The sequence below is a fragment of the Vombatus ursinus genome, unplaced genomic scaffold, assembly GCF_900497805.2.
Source record: "Vombatus ursinus unplaced genomic scaffold, bare-nosed wombat genome assembly UNPS02015030.1, whole genome shotgun sequence".
NCBI lineage: Eukaryota > Metazoa > Chordata > Mammalia > Diprotodontia > Vombatidae > Vombatus > Vombatus ursinus.
Genome location: NW_020954808.1, coordinates 2,326,233 through 2,341,128, shown reverse-complemented (window position 1 = coordinate 2,341,128; position 14,896 = coordinate 2,326,233). Strand labels below are relative to the sequence as shown.

Sequence of the window (14,896 nt, the reverse complement as noted above, 5' to 3'; positions counted from 1 at the left end):
AAGAAGGTGGATGCCAGGATGGTACATGGAGAAGGAAGCATAGAAACTGGGTTAGACTTCATCAGGGACTTAAAGCTGTAGAAGTGGGACAGGGATACCCAGGTTCTCTGCCCTGAGAGATAGGAGATACGTGGAGCTGGGAGTCAGAAGACCCAGCCTCTACCCTTGATTCTGACCCCCACCCCAAGGCTACTGAGTGACCTTAAACAAGTAGATCCCTTCCCCTTCCTGGTCTTATTTCCCCATTTCTTAAAAATGTAGGATCATAGATCCCATAAATTGGGATCATAGACCTGAAGCTGAAAAGGACCTTAAGATCCATCTGGTCCACCCCCCTCATTTTACAAATTAAGAAACTGAGGCCTAAAAAAAGTGAAATGACACCCCTAAGGTCACCTAGGCAGCAGAGATCAGAGGCCAGATTCAAATCTAGGTCCTCTGACTCCAGAACCAAGGTTTTTCCCACTACCCCACTTTACTGCCTGGAGAGAAAATGAGATCATTCACCACTGTCATTTCTTTGGAAAATCAGACCACCCTTGGTGTGGAATGTCATAAACATGACCCTTGTGTCTCTTTATTTTGCTTAACTGTTTTCCTTTGTTACAAGGAAAGGCTCATGGGAGCAGGGGAAGGGGGACGATATTCAAAAATTACTAGGATATAAAACCAAAAACTGTCAATTAAATTTTTAAATGCTTTATTTGAATAGTACAGTATGGAAAAGAGCAATCATCTTGTATACCCAGTGCCTAGCATATTGTTTTGCATACAGTAGGTGCTTAATAATCACTTCTTAAAATAAAGAAGTGAATCAAAATTGAGTAGATTGGACTAGGTCATTTCTGAAGGGAACCCCCCCCCATGAACAGAAAACCCTCCAGCATTATACCTTCCAAGGTCCCTCTTGACCCAGAATATCTGGTTATCTGATGTTTACATAGCACTCTAAGAGGCTGCCTAGCAGAATGGATACAGAGCTGGCCTCAGAGACCAGAAGACCTGTGTTCAAGGTGCATCTCTGACCATCCTGGCAGGGTCACCTGGGACAAATCACTGCAGCTAAGGTTGCTCCTGCAACTACCCAAGTTCATTTGCTGAAAGCAAATGTAGACTTGAGGACTGTATCAGGCGTTCCCTCCATCCACAAAATCAAAGGCCCCATTAAAAAAATCATAATGCTTTTCATGCATAATCTCAGTTGAGTTTCAGAACATCCCTGTAAGATTGGTACCAATAATATTATTATCTTCCTTTTGCAGAGGGACAAAAATTAAAGGGATTTCTCTCTGGTTGCAAGGCTCAGTAAGTCAATGTCACAGGAAGGATATGAAGCCAGGTCTTCCTGACTCCCAATCCAACACTCTATTTGCTTTGCCACCGTATGGTTTGATCCTCTCTCCTGGGATGGAGGCTTCATGATCACCCAGTTTAGTGCACACAAGAGCACCAAGGATGGTTCTGAACCCTCTTAGGAGATAGGCTGAATATGCAGCATGTAAGAAGGAGGTTAGACTATAGGAGGAACCTTGAGGATGGGTCACTTACCAGAAACATAGCATCATTACTGATAGAGATTTGGAAGGGACTTCAGAGGCAACCCACTAATTTTATTGACAAGGAAACTGAAGCTACTTCTATTCCCCCTTTCTGCTCAGGTTTCCCTCATCTGACTGTGGTAAGTGGTGCTATGTCCCCTCTGCTCTCTTCTCAGCCCGGTTGACCTCTGGGATAGTCTGTTTGATGAAGATAGGGAGGTTAGCCCAGTGGCTGCTTCTCCAAGCCTCGATCACGAAGGGAGCTTCAGCGGGGGTGGAATCGAAGCTGGTAGATGGGAGGCACATTGCCCACTCCACTCAGCCTTGGAGTAAGGTCAATGCTATCAGGATCCATGGAGGAGCTCAAGGAGAAGTTCTGTAGGATGATGGTGAAGAAGAGGAAAAGTTCCATCCGGGCAATGCCCTCACCCAGGCATATTCGTTTCCCTGAGGGTACAGAAAGGAGTGTCATGGAGGCCATTGTCAAGGGTACCCCACCTCCCAAGGACCATCTTGGAAGTGCACAAAATACTTCCTTCATGTCCACCAGGAGAGAGCAGCAACATAAATGTTTTCTCCTGATTCCCACAGGATCAGAGGGTGAGAGCTAGAAGGGACCTCAACAGGCATCTAGTCCAAGCCCAAGAGACCCAGGGAGGTGAAATGATTCAGGATCACAGTTCTCTAGCTGGAAGGGACCATAGAGGTCATCTGGTTCAAGTCCCTCACTTACACGTGAAGAAACTGAGGCTGAGAGAAAGGAATGCCTTGCCCAGGGTCACTCTGGGGGAAAATGAGAGGGCTCAGACTTGGGTCAGCAACAAACTCTATGGCCTCCAGTGTCTATATGCAAATCCACCATAGAAGAGAAAGAAACGGAAGGAGCCAGAGATCTCAATGCAAGGAGGCAAAATGTTATCTCATGGGTACACTAAGGCTTGGAGAGATGGAATGTATGGCCAAAAATGTGATATCAGAAGGATGGGGTGTATCATATTCCAAAGGAACAGAAGAGGCAGCAGAGGGGCATTATATATTAAGAAGACAAATTCGTGTGACAATATTCAGGAAATAAAGTACAGAAGCAGGGTGGAGGACATTTGGGTGAAGATCAATGGAGAAAAAAAAGAGAGAGATTGTTTCCTCTGCAAAATGCTGCCTTTAGGGGCAGCTAGGTGGCACAGTAGATAGAGCACCAGCCCTGAAGTCAGGAGGACCTGAGTTCAAATCCATCCTCAGACCAAACACTTGACACTTACAAGCTGTATGACCCTGGGCAAGTCACTCAACCCCAATTGCCTAAAAATTAAAAATAAATTCTGCCTCTAATAAACCTTGATAAAGGTTGAGATTGATTATAATCCTTCATGCTTGAAGAGGACTAAAATGACATCACTATGTTGGGGTTAAGGTACAGTGTGTCCGACTGTGGCTGATAAAACCAATAAGTACTTGGAAGGCTCTACCAGAGGTCACAAATAGTCCATTCAAACACTTGGAATGGAAGTGTCTAACTTTGTGCATCTCACATTTCTTTTGAGCTACTGCAATTCTGCTTTGCTGATAGCGATATGATAAAATTTAGGTTAATAAAGAAAGATAAATAAAAAGAGGTGTGTTTATGTTATATGATATATGCATTATATTGTATTTGTATATAAATACACACATATGGAGGAGACATCTGTGGGCCTTGGGGTTCATTTATCCAATATCCCCCATCTTTCCCAATGGCCTCTCAGTTTCCAGGTCAGCCTGAAGTGACAGCCTAGAGACAGAGACAGCCTAGGGCTGGTTGTCTTTAACTGGCCCTTGAGGAGAAGGTCCCCAGGGAGAGTCTCTATAGGCCCTGGGGACAGTACTTACCTGAAGAGAAGGGAATAAAGGCTTCACTCTTCTTCAGAGATCCCTGAGCATCCAAGAAATGGTTTGGGTCAAAGGCATGAGGTTTCTCAAAGTACCTGGGATCATGCAGGACTGTGGTCAGGAGAGGGTACACTTCAGTGCCCTGCCATGAGAGGAGGGTGTCATCAGAAGTAGAAAGTGAGCTCCACTAAATCTTCCCCATCACCCGAGAACAGACCATCAAGGCTCTCCAGAGCCAGGTCATAACCTGGGCAAGCAGAGCCATGCTGAGGCAAGGTAGATGTAGCTTGGCCTAGAGCCAAGGGTACATGAGGGTTGAGATTTGCAGAGATGCTGGGGCAAGCCCCAAGTCACTGTAGGCACCAGGAGACCAGATCACCCTGATGCACATCAGAGCTTGGACCCTTGGAGAATGAGGCAGTGGCAAGAAGAATGCCCATCAGTTTCCACAGACCGACAAAGGTTGGAGTCTGCACAGGCGTAGAGTTTATCTAATCCAGCAATCCTATCATGGAGATGAGGAAACTGAGGTATAGAGAGGTAATATCTGTGTCACTAGATTCTGCTCTATCTAACCTTCTATCTAATTCTTTGTTTAAGACCTAAATTCTGCCTCTGGCTCTTTTGGTGACATATGTTCAGTATATGGGGTAAAGCAATGAGAGAAACCTATTTTAAAGTGGATATAATTTTATTGTTAAATTTTATTCTCTCCAGACTTTGGTTTCTTCCCCTATAAAATAAGTGCCTTGGAATAGATCTCCAGGGTCCCCATCAGTGTCAACACTCTATCTTTTCTTCTTTATGATTTCTTAGAATGCCAGCATTCTATTTTCAATGTTCTTTCTAACTCTGGAAATAATTTAAGAACTTTCCAAATTCTAGCATTCTCTTTCTTTGTTCTAACTTTCCTTTCAGCTTGGCATTTGATGTTCTATGTTCTCAGAACTCTTAGAACTCTATTGTTCTATTTTCTGTGTTGCAAGTGCCCTTCCAGGTTTGACTTTCTATGTTCTAGGATGGAGTCATCTAGTCATGGGTTCCATGGGATCCTGAGCTACTTCACATGAGTTAGAAGTGAATGGCTCAAAAGATCCTGGGAATGCTATTGATCTCACCTTGGGAAGGAGGTAGCCCCTGAAAGAGGTGTCCTGGGTCACAGAATGGGGTACACTCATAGGGAGGAGGTCACCAAATCTCTGGGTCTCATGGATGACAGCATCTGTGTAGGGCATTTTGGCTCGATCTTTGAGGTCTGGAAGACGGTTCCTCCCAATCACCTGGTCAATCTCCTCCTGGACTTTCTCTGGGGCAGAGGAAAGGACATATAAACCCAATTCACAGGAAGTGCCCCAGAAAGGAAAAACTACATATACAAACATACATACATACATATACACACACATATATATACACATATATTGTGTGTATATATGTATGTATATGTGTGTATACACATATTATATATGCAGGTATATGTGTGTATACACGTATTATATATGCAGGTATATGTGTGTATACACGTATTATATATGCAGGTATATGTGTGTTTATTTTAAATAACTGAGTGAATTTATCCATTTAGATGGAAGCCAGAATAGCTGTACGGAATCCTTGGGAGACAGCTTCCCATGGGAGAGTTTGAGCTGTTGAAAATTATCCATAGCACAGGAGGACACAGGGAAAGCAACCACATATATATCTCTTGCCCTTTGAGTCATTTCTCAGAGTCCTTTGCCAGAGATGGGGGCTTAGGAACTGAGGCTGAAGAAAACTTCTCTCTGGCCTGTCATCTTGTGACTAACTATAACAGGCTCCCTCCCTCCACCTGATCTCCACCTCCACTCAAAGCCTTTGCTTATCTCCAATCTCTGGGCAGAAGAGTTCCTCCCTGGAGCTGCTCTATTTACCCACCTGCCACCCAGGGGTATTTGAGGAGCAGGAGGCAGGCATAGCGCAAGGTGGTGCTGGTTGTCTCAGTGCCCGCGAAGAACAGTGACATGACAGTGAGGATGAGGTTTCTGTAGTGAAACTCAGTGTTAGCAATTCCCTTTTCCTAGGGAAAAGAAGGAGGAAGTTAGAGAGAAAGATAAAGATGAAGGAGGCCATAGGTTACCCTCAGAGTCTCTCCTTTCATATGTCTGAATCTCCCTTTCTCTTCACCTCTGTCACTAAGGCTCAGTCTCTCTAAATCTCTCCATCTTGGTCTCTGTCTCTCACCGCCTTTTTTTTCTCTTTTCATCTCCTCCTTCTGTCCCTCTGACTGTATTCTCTTCCTTTGTCTCCCTCCATCTTCATCCTCTATTTCTACCTCTTTCTGGCTCTTGGGCTCTCTTTGCTATCTACACACACACACACACACACACACCATGTCCTTCTCTCTCTCTTCTCTGTTTTTCCCTCCTTATGCCTTTTCATCTCCCATTCAGTTCATCTTTCCCTGATTCCCTCCTTTTCTGTCTCTTTTCTCTCACCTGTGGTCCTTTTATTTCTAGTCCATAATTCTAGAGTAGGAAAGAACCTTAGAGGACATCTAGTCCAAATCCCTCAGCTTACAGATGGGGAAACTGAGGCCTAGAGAAGCTAAATGACATGCCTTTGGTTACATGGGTAGTAAATGATAAAGGTGGAATTTTAACCAGATCCGGTGCTCTTTTCACTGAACCGCATTGCCCCTCTCTCTCAATTCAATTCATCTAGCAACTATTGTGCCTACCAAGTAGTGAAAGACATCTTGCCAAATGCTGAGAATATAAAGATAAAAACAAAACAGTCCCCTTGGGGAGTTTCAATTCTATTTAAGGACAAGGGAAATATAACACAGAGATAAATAAAACCAAAGTCCACATACAAAGTACTATGAAGTAATTTCAAGAAAGAGATAGCATAAACAACTGGGGGCAGTAGGAAACCCCTCATGTAAGAAGTGGCCCCTGAGCTGGGCTTTGAAGCAAACTAGAGATTCTATGAGGCAGAAGAAAAGAGGGATGGCATTTGAGGTATGAGACACAGCTTGTACAAAGGCAAGGAAGCAGGCCACAGAATCGCCTGTGAGCATGAAGAGGAGAGCTTGAAGGCAAGTTTGATTAGAATAGGAAATTCACAGAGGAACAATGTAAGAGATAACTGAAAAGAGAAGCAGATTGGAAGGTTTTAGGTGCCAGACTGAGATTTTTTTTAATTTTATTCTAAGATGATAGGAAGCCCATGAAAGTTCTTGAAGAGAGGACAGAAATAGTCAGGTCTATGCTTTAGGAATACCAACTTAGCAGCTGTGAGGGTTCATCAGATTGCAAGCTCCTTGAGAGCTGGGATTGTATTTTTGCCCCTTTTTGTATCCCCAATGCATAGCACAGTGTCTGGCATACAATAGGAATGGAATAAATGTTTATTGACTGATTGACTGGAGGCTAGATTAGAGAGGGGGAAAATTGGAAGTAAGGAGGCTAATTAAATAGCTATTACACTCAACCAGCTAAGAGGTACTATGGGCTTGAACTAGAAGAAAAGGCATGTGAGTGGAACTTAGTACTGAGTTGCTATTGAGGGTGAAATGATAAGACTTGGAGCATTACTGAACAAGGGGTGCAAGAGAGAATTAAGGGTCAAGGCTGACTCTGAGGTTACAAAAGGGGATAACTGGGAAGTGGTGATGCCATCACTAGAGACATGGAGTTTGGAGGATGGATAGATTGGGAAGAGGTAGAGGGGACGTGAGGTCCTTTTTTGATATCTTCATTCTTTCATTTGATAAACTTTATTAAACACCTGCTATGTGCCAGGCATTGTGCTAAGCACCGGGGATACAAAAAGAGGCAAAAGACAGTCCCTGCCCTCAAGGTGCTTAAGATCTAGTTGGAAAGCTTACAATCTGAGGTGTCTCTGGGATCACAGCTGCAGAAGGAGCTGTCCAGCAGGCAGAGAAATGAGAGCTGGCTCTGTAGATTTGCCTCCGCACCCCTACATAGAAGTGGTCATTTAACCCGAGAAGGGTAATGGAGCAGTTAATGAACGCACCAAGGAAGGAGAGAGAGAAAGAGAAAGGGAGTGGGGCTCAGAAGAGATAGAACTTTGGAAAAACCCTCTCTGTCTCTCTCTTTCTGTTACTGTGTTTATCCCTCCTTCCTTTTCTATCACACTCTCTGTAGCTCTCTCTCATTCTTTATCTTCCTTTCCTTCTATAACTCCCTTTCTTTTTGTCAAACTCTCTTGGCTTCTTTCCTCTCTGTCCCTGCCCCAGAAGAATAAGGAGTGCTGGCCACCAAATTTCACCAAGAGAACAATTGGATTTCATTCTCACTTTCTCCCTCCCCTCTTCTGTCTTTCCCTTTCCCCTCTCCCTCCATCTCTGTCTCTGTCTGTCTCTCTGTCTCTGTCTCTCTGTCTGCCTCTGTCTGTCTGCCTGTCTATCTGTCTCTCTATCTCTCTCTCTCTCACACACACACACACACACACACACACACACACACACACACACGGTGGCAGTGTTTGGAGGGGAGGGATTGCCCACCTTCTCCATACGGAGCAAGTACATATCAATGAAGTCTCGGGGGGGCACTGGGGTCCAGGCTCTCTTTGTGCTTCTCCACATTTTCAGCAATGAATGCATTGATGGATGTCAGGTTGTTGTGGACACACCGATGGGGACCAGGAAAGAACTTCAGGAAACCTGAAAACAGCTCAAACACCTGATGTGGAGGAAGGGGGAAAGATAGAATAGGATGAGTCCTCAGACTTCCATAGGCACCAGCATTCCTCCAAGCCTGGGCCACCCTCCTTCTGTCCCTCCTCTAATGTACCTGCTCCCTGTGTTCTCCCCCTCCCTGTTTCTTTGTGCCCACTCCTTCCTATGTCCCTATCATCTATTTTCCTGTTTCCTTTCCCTGTGTCCTCCCTTCCCTGTGTCCCTGTGCTCTGATGTCCTTCAATGCCTTCTATTTTTCTGTGTCCTCCTTTCCTTCTCTTTCTCCCAGTGCCACCCTATCCCTGTAGTCCCAAGCCCCACCTGGCCCCAGAGAGAGCTTGCAAGAGCAAACGTGTTGTTGAACTTGTTCAGCAGCTCCTGGAACTGTTTATCATGATAGGAGAAGCGTTCACCAAACACAATGGAGCAGATGATGTTGGCTGTGATAGAGTGGAAGAGGGCGGTGGGGTCCAACAGGGCTCCTAGGGAAAGGAGAGAACAGAAAAGGAGTGGAGGGAGTGGGGGAGGAGTGGAGAGAAGAGGTTCAGGAGGTCAGTGGGAAGCTCCCATGTCTCCAGGGTTTCTGCTTCTTTGTTTCTCTTTGTTCCCCTGTTTCTACCTTGGTATAATTACTATGCTTCCCCCCAACTCAGCATCTGGGGAAAGGAAGTTCCTTCCCACCCCCAGGGTTTAGCCCCAATCCTTTATGCCTCCCTGGTGGTCAGATTCTTTGTTGTTCTCTTTCTCAACTTCTGTCTCTGGGCCTATCTCTATAGCTCTCAGTATATCTCTCTGTATACTTCTCTTTCTTGATGTGTCTCCTTGGCTGTTTTTATCTCTATCTCTGTTTCTAATTATGCCTGCATCCTTTTTCTCACCCTTGGATTTCTGGAGCTCCTCAACCAGACACTGGGCCTCCTCTTGGATTCGTTCTTCAATGCTTCTCTTCCCCATCCCAAAATCTCGAAGAGTGGCCAGAGAAAATCGGCGCAAAGTCTTCCACGTATCACCATTGGCAAAGATAACCCCTAAAGGGAAAAGGGATTGGGGTTTGGGACCCTGCCCTACTCACATCTTTCACTCCTCAAATCTCTCTTCCCTTGTCTTCTTATTCCTCTACATTCTAATCTGTCTCCTCTGTCCACCCTGATCCTCCCCTCTTTATCTTCAGCCCTTACCTGTCTCCTTCTCTGATCCTCAGAATCTGAAGTCCCTCCTTCCTTGAGCCTTACCACCACCTCGTCACCCTTCCCCAACCCCTACCATGGCATGACCCACTCACCCTGCCCCTGGAAGACTGAGTCAAACATGGCAATGGGTGCTCGGCCACTGAACTCTTCAGCCTTCTCCACCAGAGCCTCCTTCATGGCCTCAGTCCCACATAACACAACCACAGGTCGGGAGCCCAGGAATATGGTAAATACATCCCCATACTTGTCCCGAAGCTATGGGAAAAGCCCCACCCCGTTAGATCCCAGTTGACACAATGTATTCCCCTCTGTATAATGGAGAGGGATGTATTTGAAATAGGAGGTGTGTAAGGCCCCTTTTAGCTCTAACCTTCAATGTTCTATGTTCTAAGGTCCCCCCTAGCATTCCATGTCTTAAGATCCTTCCCAACTCTTGACATTCTGTGTTCCAAGGTCTCTTCCAGTTCTGATATTCTATGATCTACGTTCAAAGGGCCTTTCTAGGTCTGACATTCTATGTTCTAAAGGCCCTTCCAGTTCTAATTTTCTGCGCTTCTAAAATTATACCTAGAACCACCCCCCTATCCCCATCCCACCCTGCCAATTCAGCATCAGAGGCAGAGAAGTTCCTCTCCTCCCCCAGAGTCTGGCCCAATGCTTCATTGGTAGTTCAGGAAATTGTTGATGATCTGGTCAGACTTCCTGGAGGAGTAGCTTAAAGGGCAGGATTATCTTTCTTTCTCCTATCCTTGGTAGATTATATCTTCTCCTAACAGTTAAGACTCTGGTGTTCCCATTTGCTTTGACTTAGCTTCTTTGGGAAGTGACAGGGATGTTAAGAAAGAGAGACAGAACAAAGCCAATATAATAAAAATGACAATTCTAAGGTCAAAATGGATGCATGACCGAGACTTAAAAGGAAATATCATAAGCAAATTAGAAGAGCTTGGAACACATTACATATCAGATTTATGAATAAGAGAAGAATTCATGAATAAACAAGAGATAGAGAGCATTGTGGGATATAAAGTGGATCATTTTTATTACATTAAATTTAAGAAGGTTTTGTACAAATAAAAGCAAAGTGGCAAGATTAGAAGGAAAGCAGAAAATTGATGGGGGGGAGATTTATAGCCAGTTTCTCAGATAAAGGCCTCATATCTCAAATGCTGAGTCAAATTATAAAAATATGAATCAGTCCCCAACTGATAAATGGTCAAATGATATGAACAGGTAGTTTTTGGAGGAAGAAATAAAAGTTATATGGAGTCATTTGAAAAAATTCTCTGTCATTATTGATTAGAGAAATGCAAATTAAAACAACTCTGAGGTACCATCTCACACCTATCATATTGGCCAAAAGGACAGAAGGGGAAAATGACAGATGTTGGAGGGGATGTGGAACAATTGGGACAGTAATACATTTGGTGCAACTGTGAACTGACCCAATCACTTTGGAGAGCAATTTGGAATTATATCCAAAGAGTTATAAAACTGTGTATACCCGGCAATACCACTATTAGATCCGCTTCCCCAAGTTGATCAGGGAAAAGAGAAAAGAATCTATAGGTTTTAAAATATTTATAGTAGCTCTCTTTGTGGTGGCAAAGCACTGGAAAGTGAGGGGATGTCCATCAATTGGGAAATGGCTGGATAAATTGCAGTATATGGTTATAAAGGAATACTATTGTGCTATAAGAAACGAGCAGGTTCATTTCAGAAAAACATAAAAAGATTTGCATTAAATAATGTAGAGTGAAATGAGCAGAACCAAGAGAACATTATATTCAGTAACAGCAATATTATTTGAACAGTAACTAAACTATTATGAATAATATGATCATTCATATCAACTATGAAGGACTTATGAAGGAAAATGTTATCTACCTCCAGAAAAAGAACTGATATATGGAAGTAATAAATATATATACATATATAATATGCATACTCATATATACATATATACACAGACATGCACATATATATACATGTATAATGTTGGTCTTCATATGGGATTGAGAGGGAGGGAGGAGGGAGATAATTTGGAACTCAAAATGTAACAAAATAAATAAATATTAAGAAAGTCAATAAAACATTTAAAAGGAGAAGAAAAAAAGTGAGATTGAGCCTCCTTTCCCCTCTCTACCCCTCCCTTCAAACGATCTTGTTCCTGGATCCTCCTAACAAGGAGTCTGAGTTGGGTTGGAGGGACAGAGCTCTAGTGACCATCCCTGGTGGGCAGTGAGAAGGAGGATGTAGAATCCAAATGTCACTTTGTCCATATCCACATCACTCCCACTCCTGTCCCTATGGAAGGCACTGCTGGAGGTCTGATAAACAATACTTCTAACTTCCCTCCACCTTTCACCTCTTTTCCCAGAGGAAAACTGAGGCAGGCAGTACTGGAAGTACCCTCCACCCCCACCCTTGAAAAGCTCAGAGAAACCCGGGACCCAATTTCCCTTCCCTCTGAAAGATCACGATGAGTCCATGGTTTTTTGCTTTATTCTATTTTGTTTTAAGAAGCAGGAACAGAGGGGGGAAGAGCAGAGAATTAATGGAACTCTCCTCTTCCCCTCCCCCTCACCAATAAAAACTCTTCAGGCTATCAGTTCAAATACCCACATACCACTTTGTATGATAGATCTCAAAGCGTTTATCCCTCAGCAACAAGGAGGCAAAAAATGTGATTCCATTCTCTACCCACTCTACTCCCCCACTTTTAGAGGGTCCACTCCGTCTAAAAAAGAATCCTACCCTTCCCTCCCACCATCTTTCCCCGACATTTCCAATTATGAGTGATCTCAAAGCACTTATTCCCAGAGAATAGCCAGGAGGGAAACTGATTTGGAAAGCATCCCCACAGGGGCTGAGGAGGGACCCAGAAATCCCTCACAGGGTGCGATCTCAGAGCACTTATTCCAAGATAAGGGGGTTAGAGAGGAAACTTCCCTAGGACCTCAGGAAAAAAGCTCTAGAAGTTCGTTAGCCTATTTCATAACCCTATTTCCTTTACAATGACTGCTCTCAAAGAACTCATCTCTCATTATGGAGAGATCTTGGGTAAACCGAGGCAGGTAGCATCACTGCCACCTCCAAGTGCTCACAGAAACCCAAGCAAGCCCAACCGCACAGTTCTGCCCGTCCTCACCGCCAAAAAGGATTTCAGGAGGCCATTACGGTCCATCTGCAAAAAGTTGCCAAGTAAAGGCAAGGGTCGCGGTCCTGGAGGGAGGCGGCCTTTTCGGGAAGCAGCAGGACCCCGCGCCAATAGGAGCAGGAGCCCCAGGAGGGCTGCCAGAAGAAGGAGCGACCCGAAATCCATCGCCCTGGCTCTGCTCGGCTTTGTGTCCCTGCCAAGACTTTAAACCTAGTCCAGGAGGGAGGCCCCGCCCTAGCTCGCCCTCTCCCCACACCCTAACATAAGCTCTTGCCGTGATAGCAGCTCCACTCCACCCAGGTTAAATGACCTCTCTGCCCATCCCTGTCCCTCCTTGGTCCCTGACCTCACCTCACTCCCCTGCACCTCCTGCCTAGGGCTTGTGGGGCATGTCCTTGTCATAGAGTCCAAAAGTTTCTGCAGCCTCTCCACCACACCCCCACTACAGCTGCCACTGCTCCTGCCCAGCTCTGGGACACTATTTGCTGCTGTCTCTCCTCTCTGTCTGTCTTTGTCTCTTCCTGTCTCCCCTCCCCTTCTCTAGCCCTGTCTCTCTTACTGTCTCTCTCTGTCCCCTCCCCCCATTCTCTTTCTCTGTGTCATGCCTGGGACAGAGATCAATAAAAAGCAAGCTGATAGCCATTGCACTCCCTACACTCTATCAGATTCTTAGAGTCACCAGGGTCCATGACAGGTCAACTTGAGGTGCTAGGAACCTTCCTGACCCAAACAGAGCCCTGACATGCCCAGCCTAGCCCTGCCCTCACCTCCCCTCACAGCTTTTTGCTATGTGTGTACCAAGGTACATACCCTCTCTGGGCTCCATCTACATCTCCAGCCTCCCTCCCTCCCCCCAAGTCTGACCTATTGCAGCCTTCCCCTAAAGGTTTGACACAGAAACTACACAAAGAGAGACAGAGATCTGGGAAAGTGGAGACACAAATCTGCCCAGAATATGACAGAACTTGGAGAAGCAGAGATGGAAAGGCAGGTATAGGGGAGGAAAAAGGAGAGAAAATGAAGTAGAAAGATTTTGGGGGTGCAGAGAGAGAAATAAGAAGAAATAGAGACCAAGAGGGACACTGAGAAGGAAAACAATGAAAACCAGAGACCCAGAATCATATGTGTAAAGCTGGAAGGAGCCTTAGAAGCCAACTGGTCCAACCAACTCCTGTCACACAAAAGAAAACTGAGGCCCAGGACAGTCAAATTGACTTTCCCAAGGTCACACAGCTAAGTGGCAGAACTCAGATGGGAAGCTGAGCCCTCTGACCCCCAAATCCAGCACTGTACACTAAACTACACCTCCAAGAAGGAGTGAGAGAGACAGGCGTAGAGTGGAGAGGGAAAGAGAGAAAAGCAGAAAGAGAGGAAAGGGAAGACAAAAGGATAAAGAGAGGGGGGAGGGAGGAAGGGAATGGAAGATACACCAAGAAGGGAAAAGATAATGATAGAGAGGGAGAAAGAAAGGAAAAGAGAGAAGTAAAGAAGAGAAAGAAGAGAAATTCAGAGAGGGGAAAAAAGATGCGGAAAGAAGGAGGGAAAGAAGAGGAAAGGAGAAAAAGAGGAAAGAAAGATCAAGTGGAAGAGACAAAAAGGAGAGATGAATGAGACTTGTAAAAGGAGACAGAGAAAAGAAAGACAGAGGGGAGCAAGAGGCTGAGAAAGGGACAGAGACAGAGATGAAATGCCAGTGTCCCTTGGGGGCTTTGAGACAGTAGTGCAGCTACTGTCCCCAGCTGCAGTCCATGGGAGATACATAGACAGGCCAACAGGTTGGGGGAAGGTGAGGGATGGAAAGGAGCACCTTCCAGGGGCACCAGGATGGATTTCAGGAAGACTTTGCCTGCCTGCCTCTCTTGCCTATCAAGAGTCTAAGTCTAGGGGCAGCTAGGTGGTGCAGTGGATAGAGCACTGGCTCTGGAGTCAGGAAGAACTGAGTTCAAATCCAGCCTCAGACACTTGACACTTACTAGCTGTGTGACCCTGGGCAAGTCACTTAACCCCAATTGCCTTGCCAAAAAAAAAAAAAAGTCTATAGTCTATAGGTACCTGATACTCTGACTTCCTCTGTTCCCTGTTCCTTCCATCCCTTCCAAATCTTCCATGCCTTCTGGCCCCCTACTTCCCTGCCCCCCTCCTTTCATCTCTCCCTAGCCTGTTCCCATTGCCCTGGCCCTGAGCCTTGGCTCTAGGTACAGCCATGAATGTCATTAGGAGAAGAGAGCCAAGCATTCCTAGTCTCCCAGCCCAATATGTCCTAAAAGGAAACCAAGGCAGACCAGGCCAGGAGAATCAGAGGCTGAAGTGATGCTTGGAATCAGGGACTAGAAGGGAGACAAAGAAACAGAGACAAACACAGAGGCCAAAAGATAATGACAGAGAGACAAAGAGTAAGACAGAAGACCACACACACACACACACACACACACACACACACACAGGCTCTCAGAGTGTG

At 45.2% G+C, this 14,896-nt stretch overlaps 1 protein-coding gene across 1 annotated transcript; it reads right to left on the bottom strand.

Annotated features, from left to right (window-relative positions):
- Nucleotides 1-703: 703 nt before the first annotated feature.
- On the bottom strand, nucleotides 704-12,603 carry LOC114030984 (cytochrome P450 2B4-like). The gene is given in 10 exon segments (XM_027845956.1): nucleotides 704-1,985; nucleotides 3,405-3,546; nucleotides 4,523-4,710; nucleotides 5,319-5,460; nucleotides 7,915-7,956; nucleotides 7,958-8,092; nucleotides 8,410-8,570; nucleotides 8,967-9,116; nucleotides 9,371-9,533; nucleotides 12,430-12,603. Coding segments are annotated over 10 exon segments (1,479 nt in total). The 3' UTR covers nucleotides 704-1,803.
- Nucleotides 12,604-14,896: the final 2,293 nt, after the last annotated feature.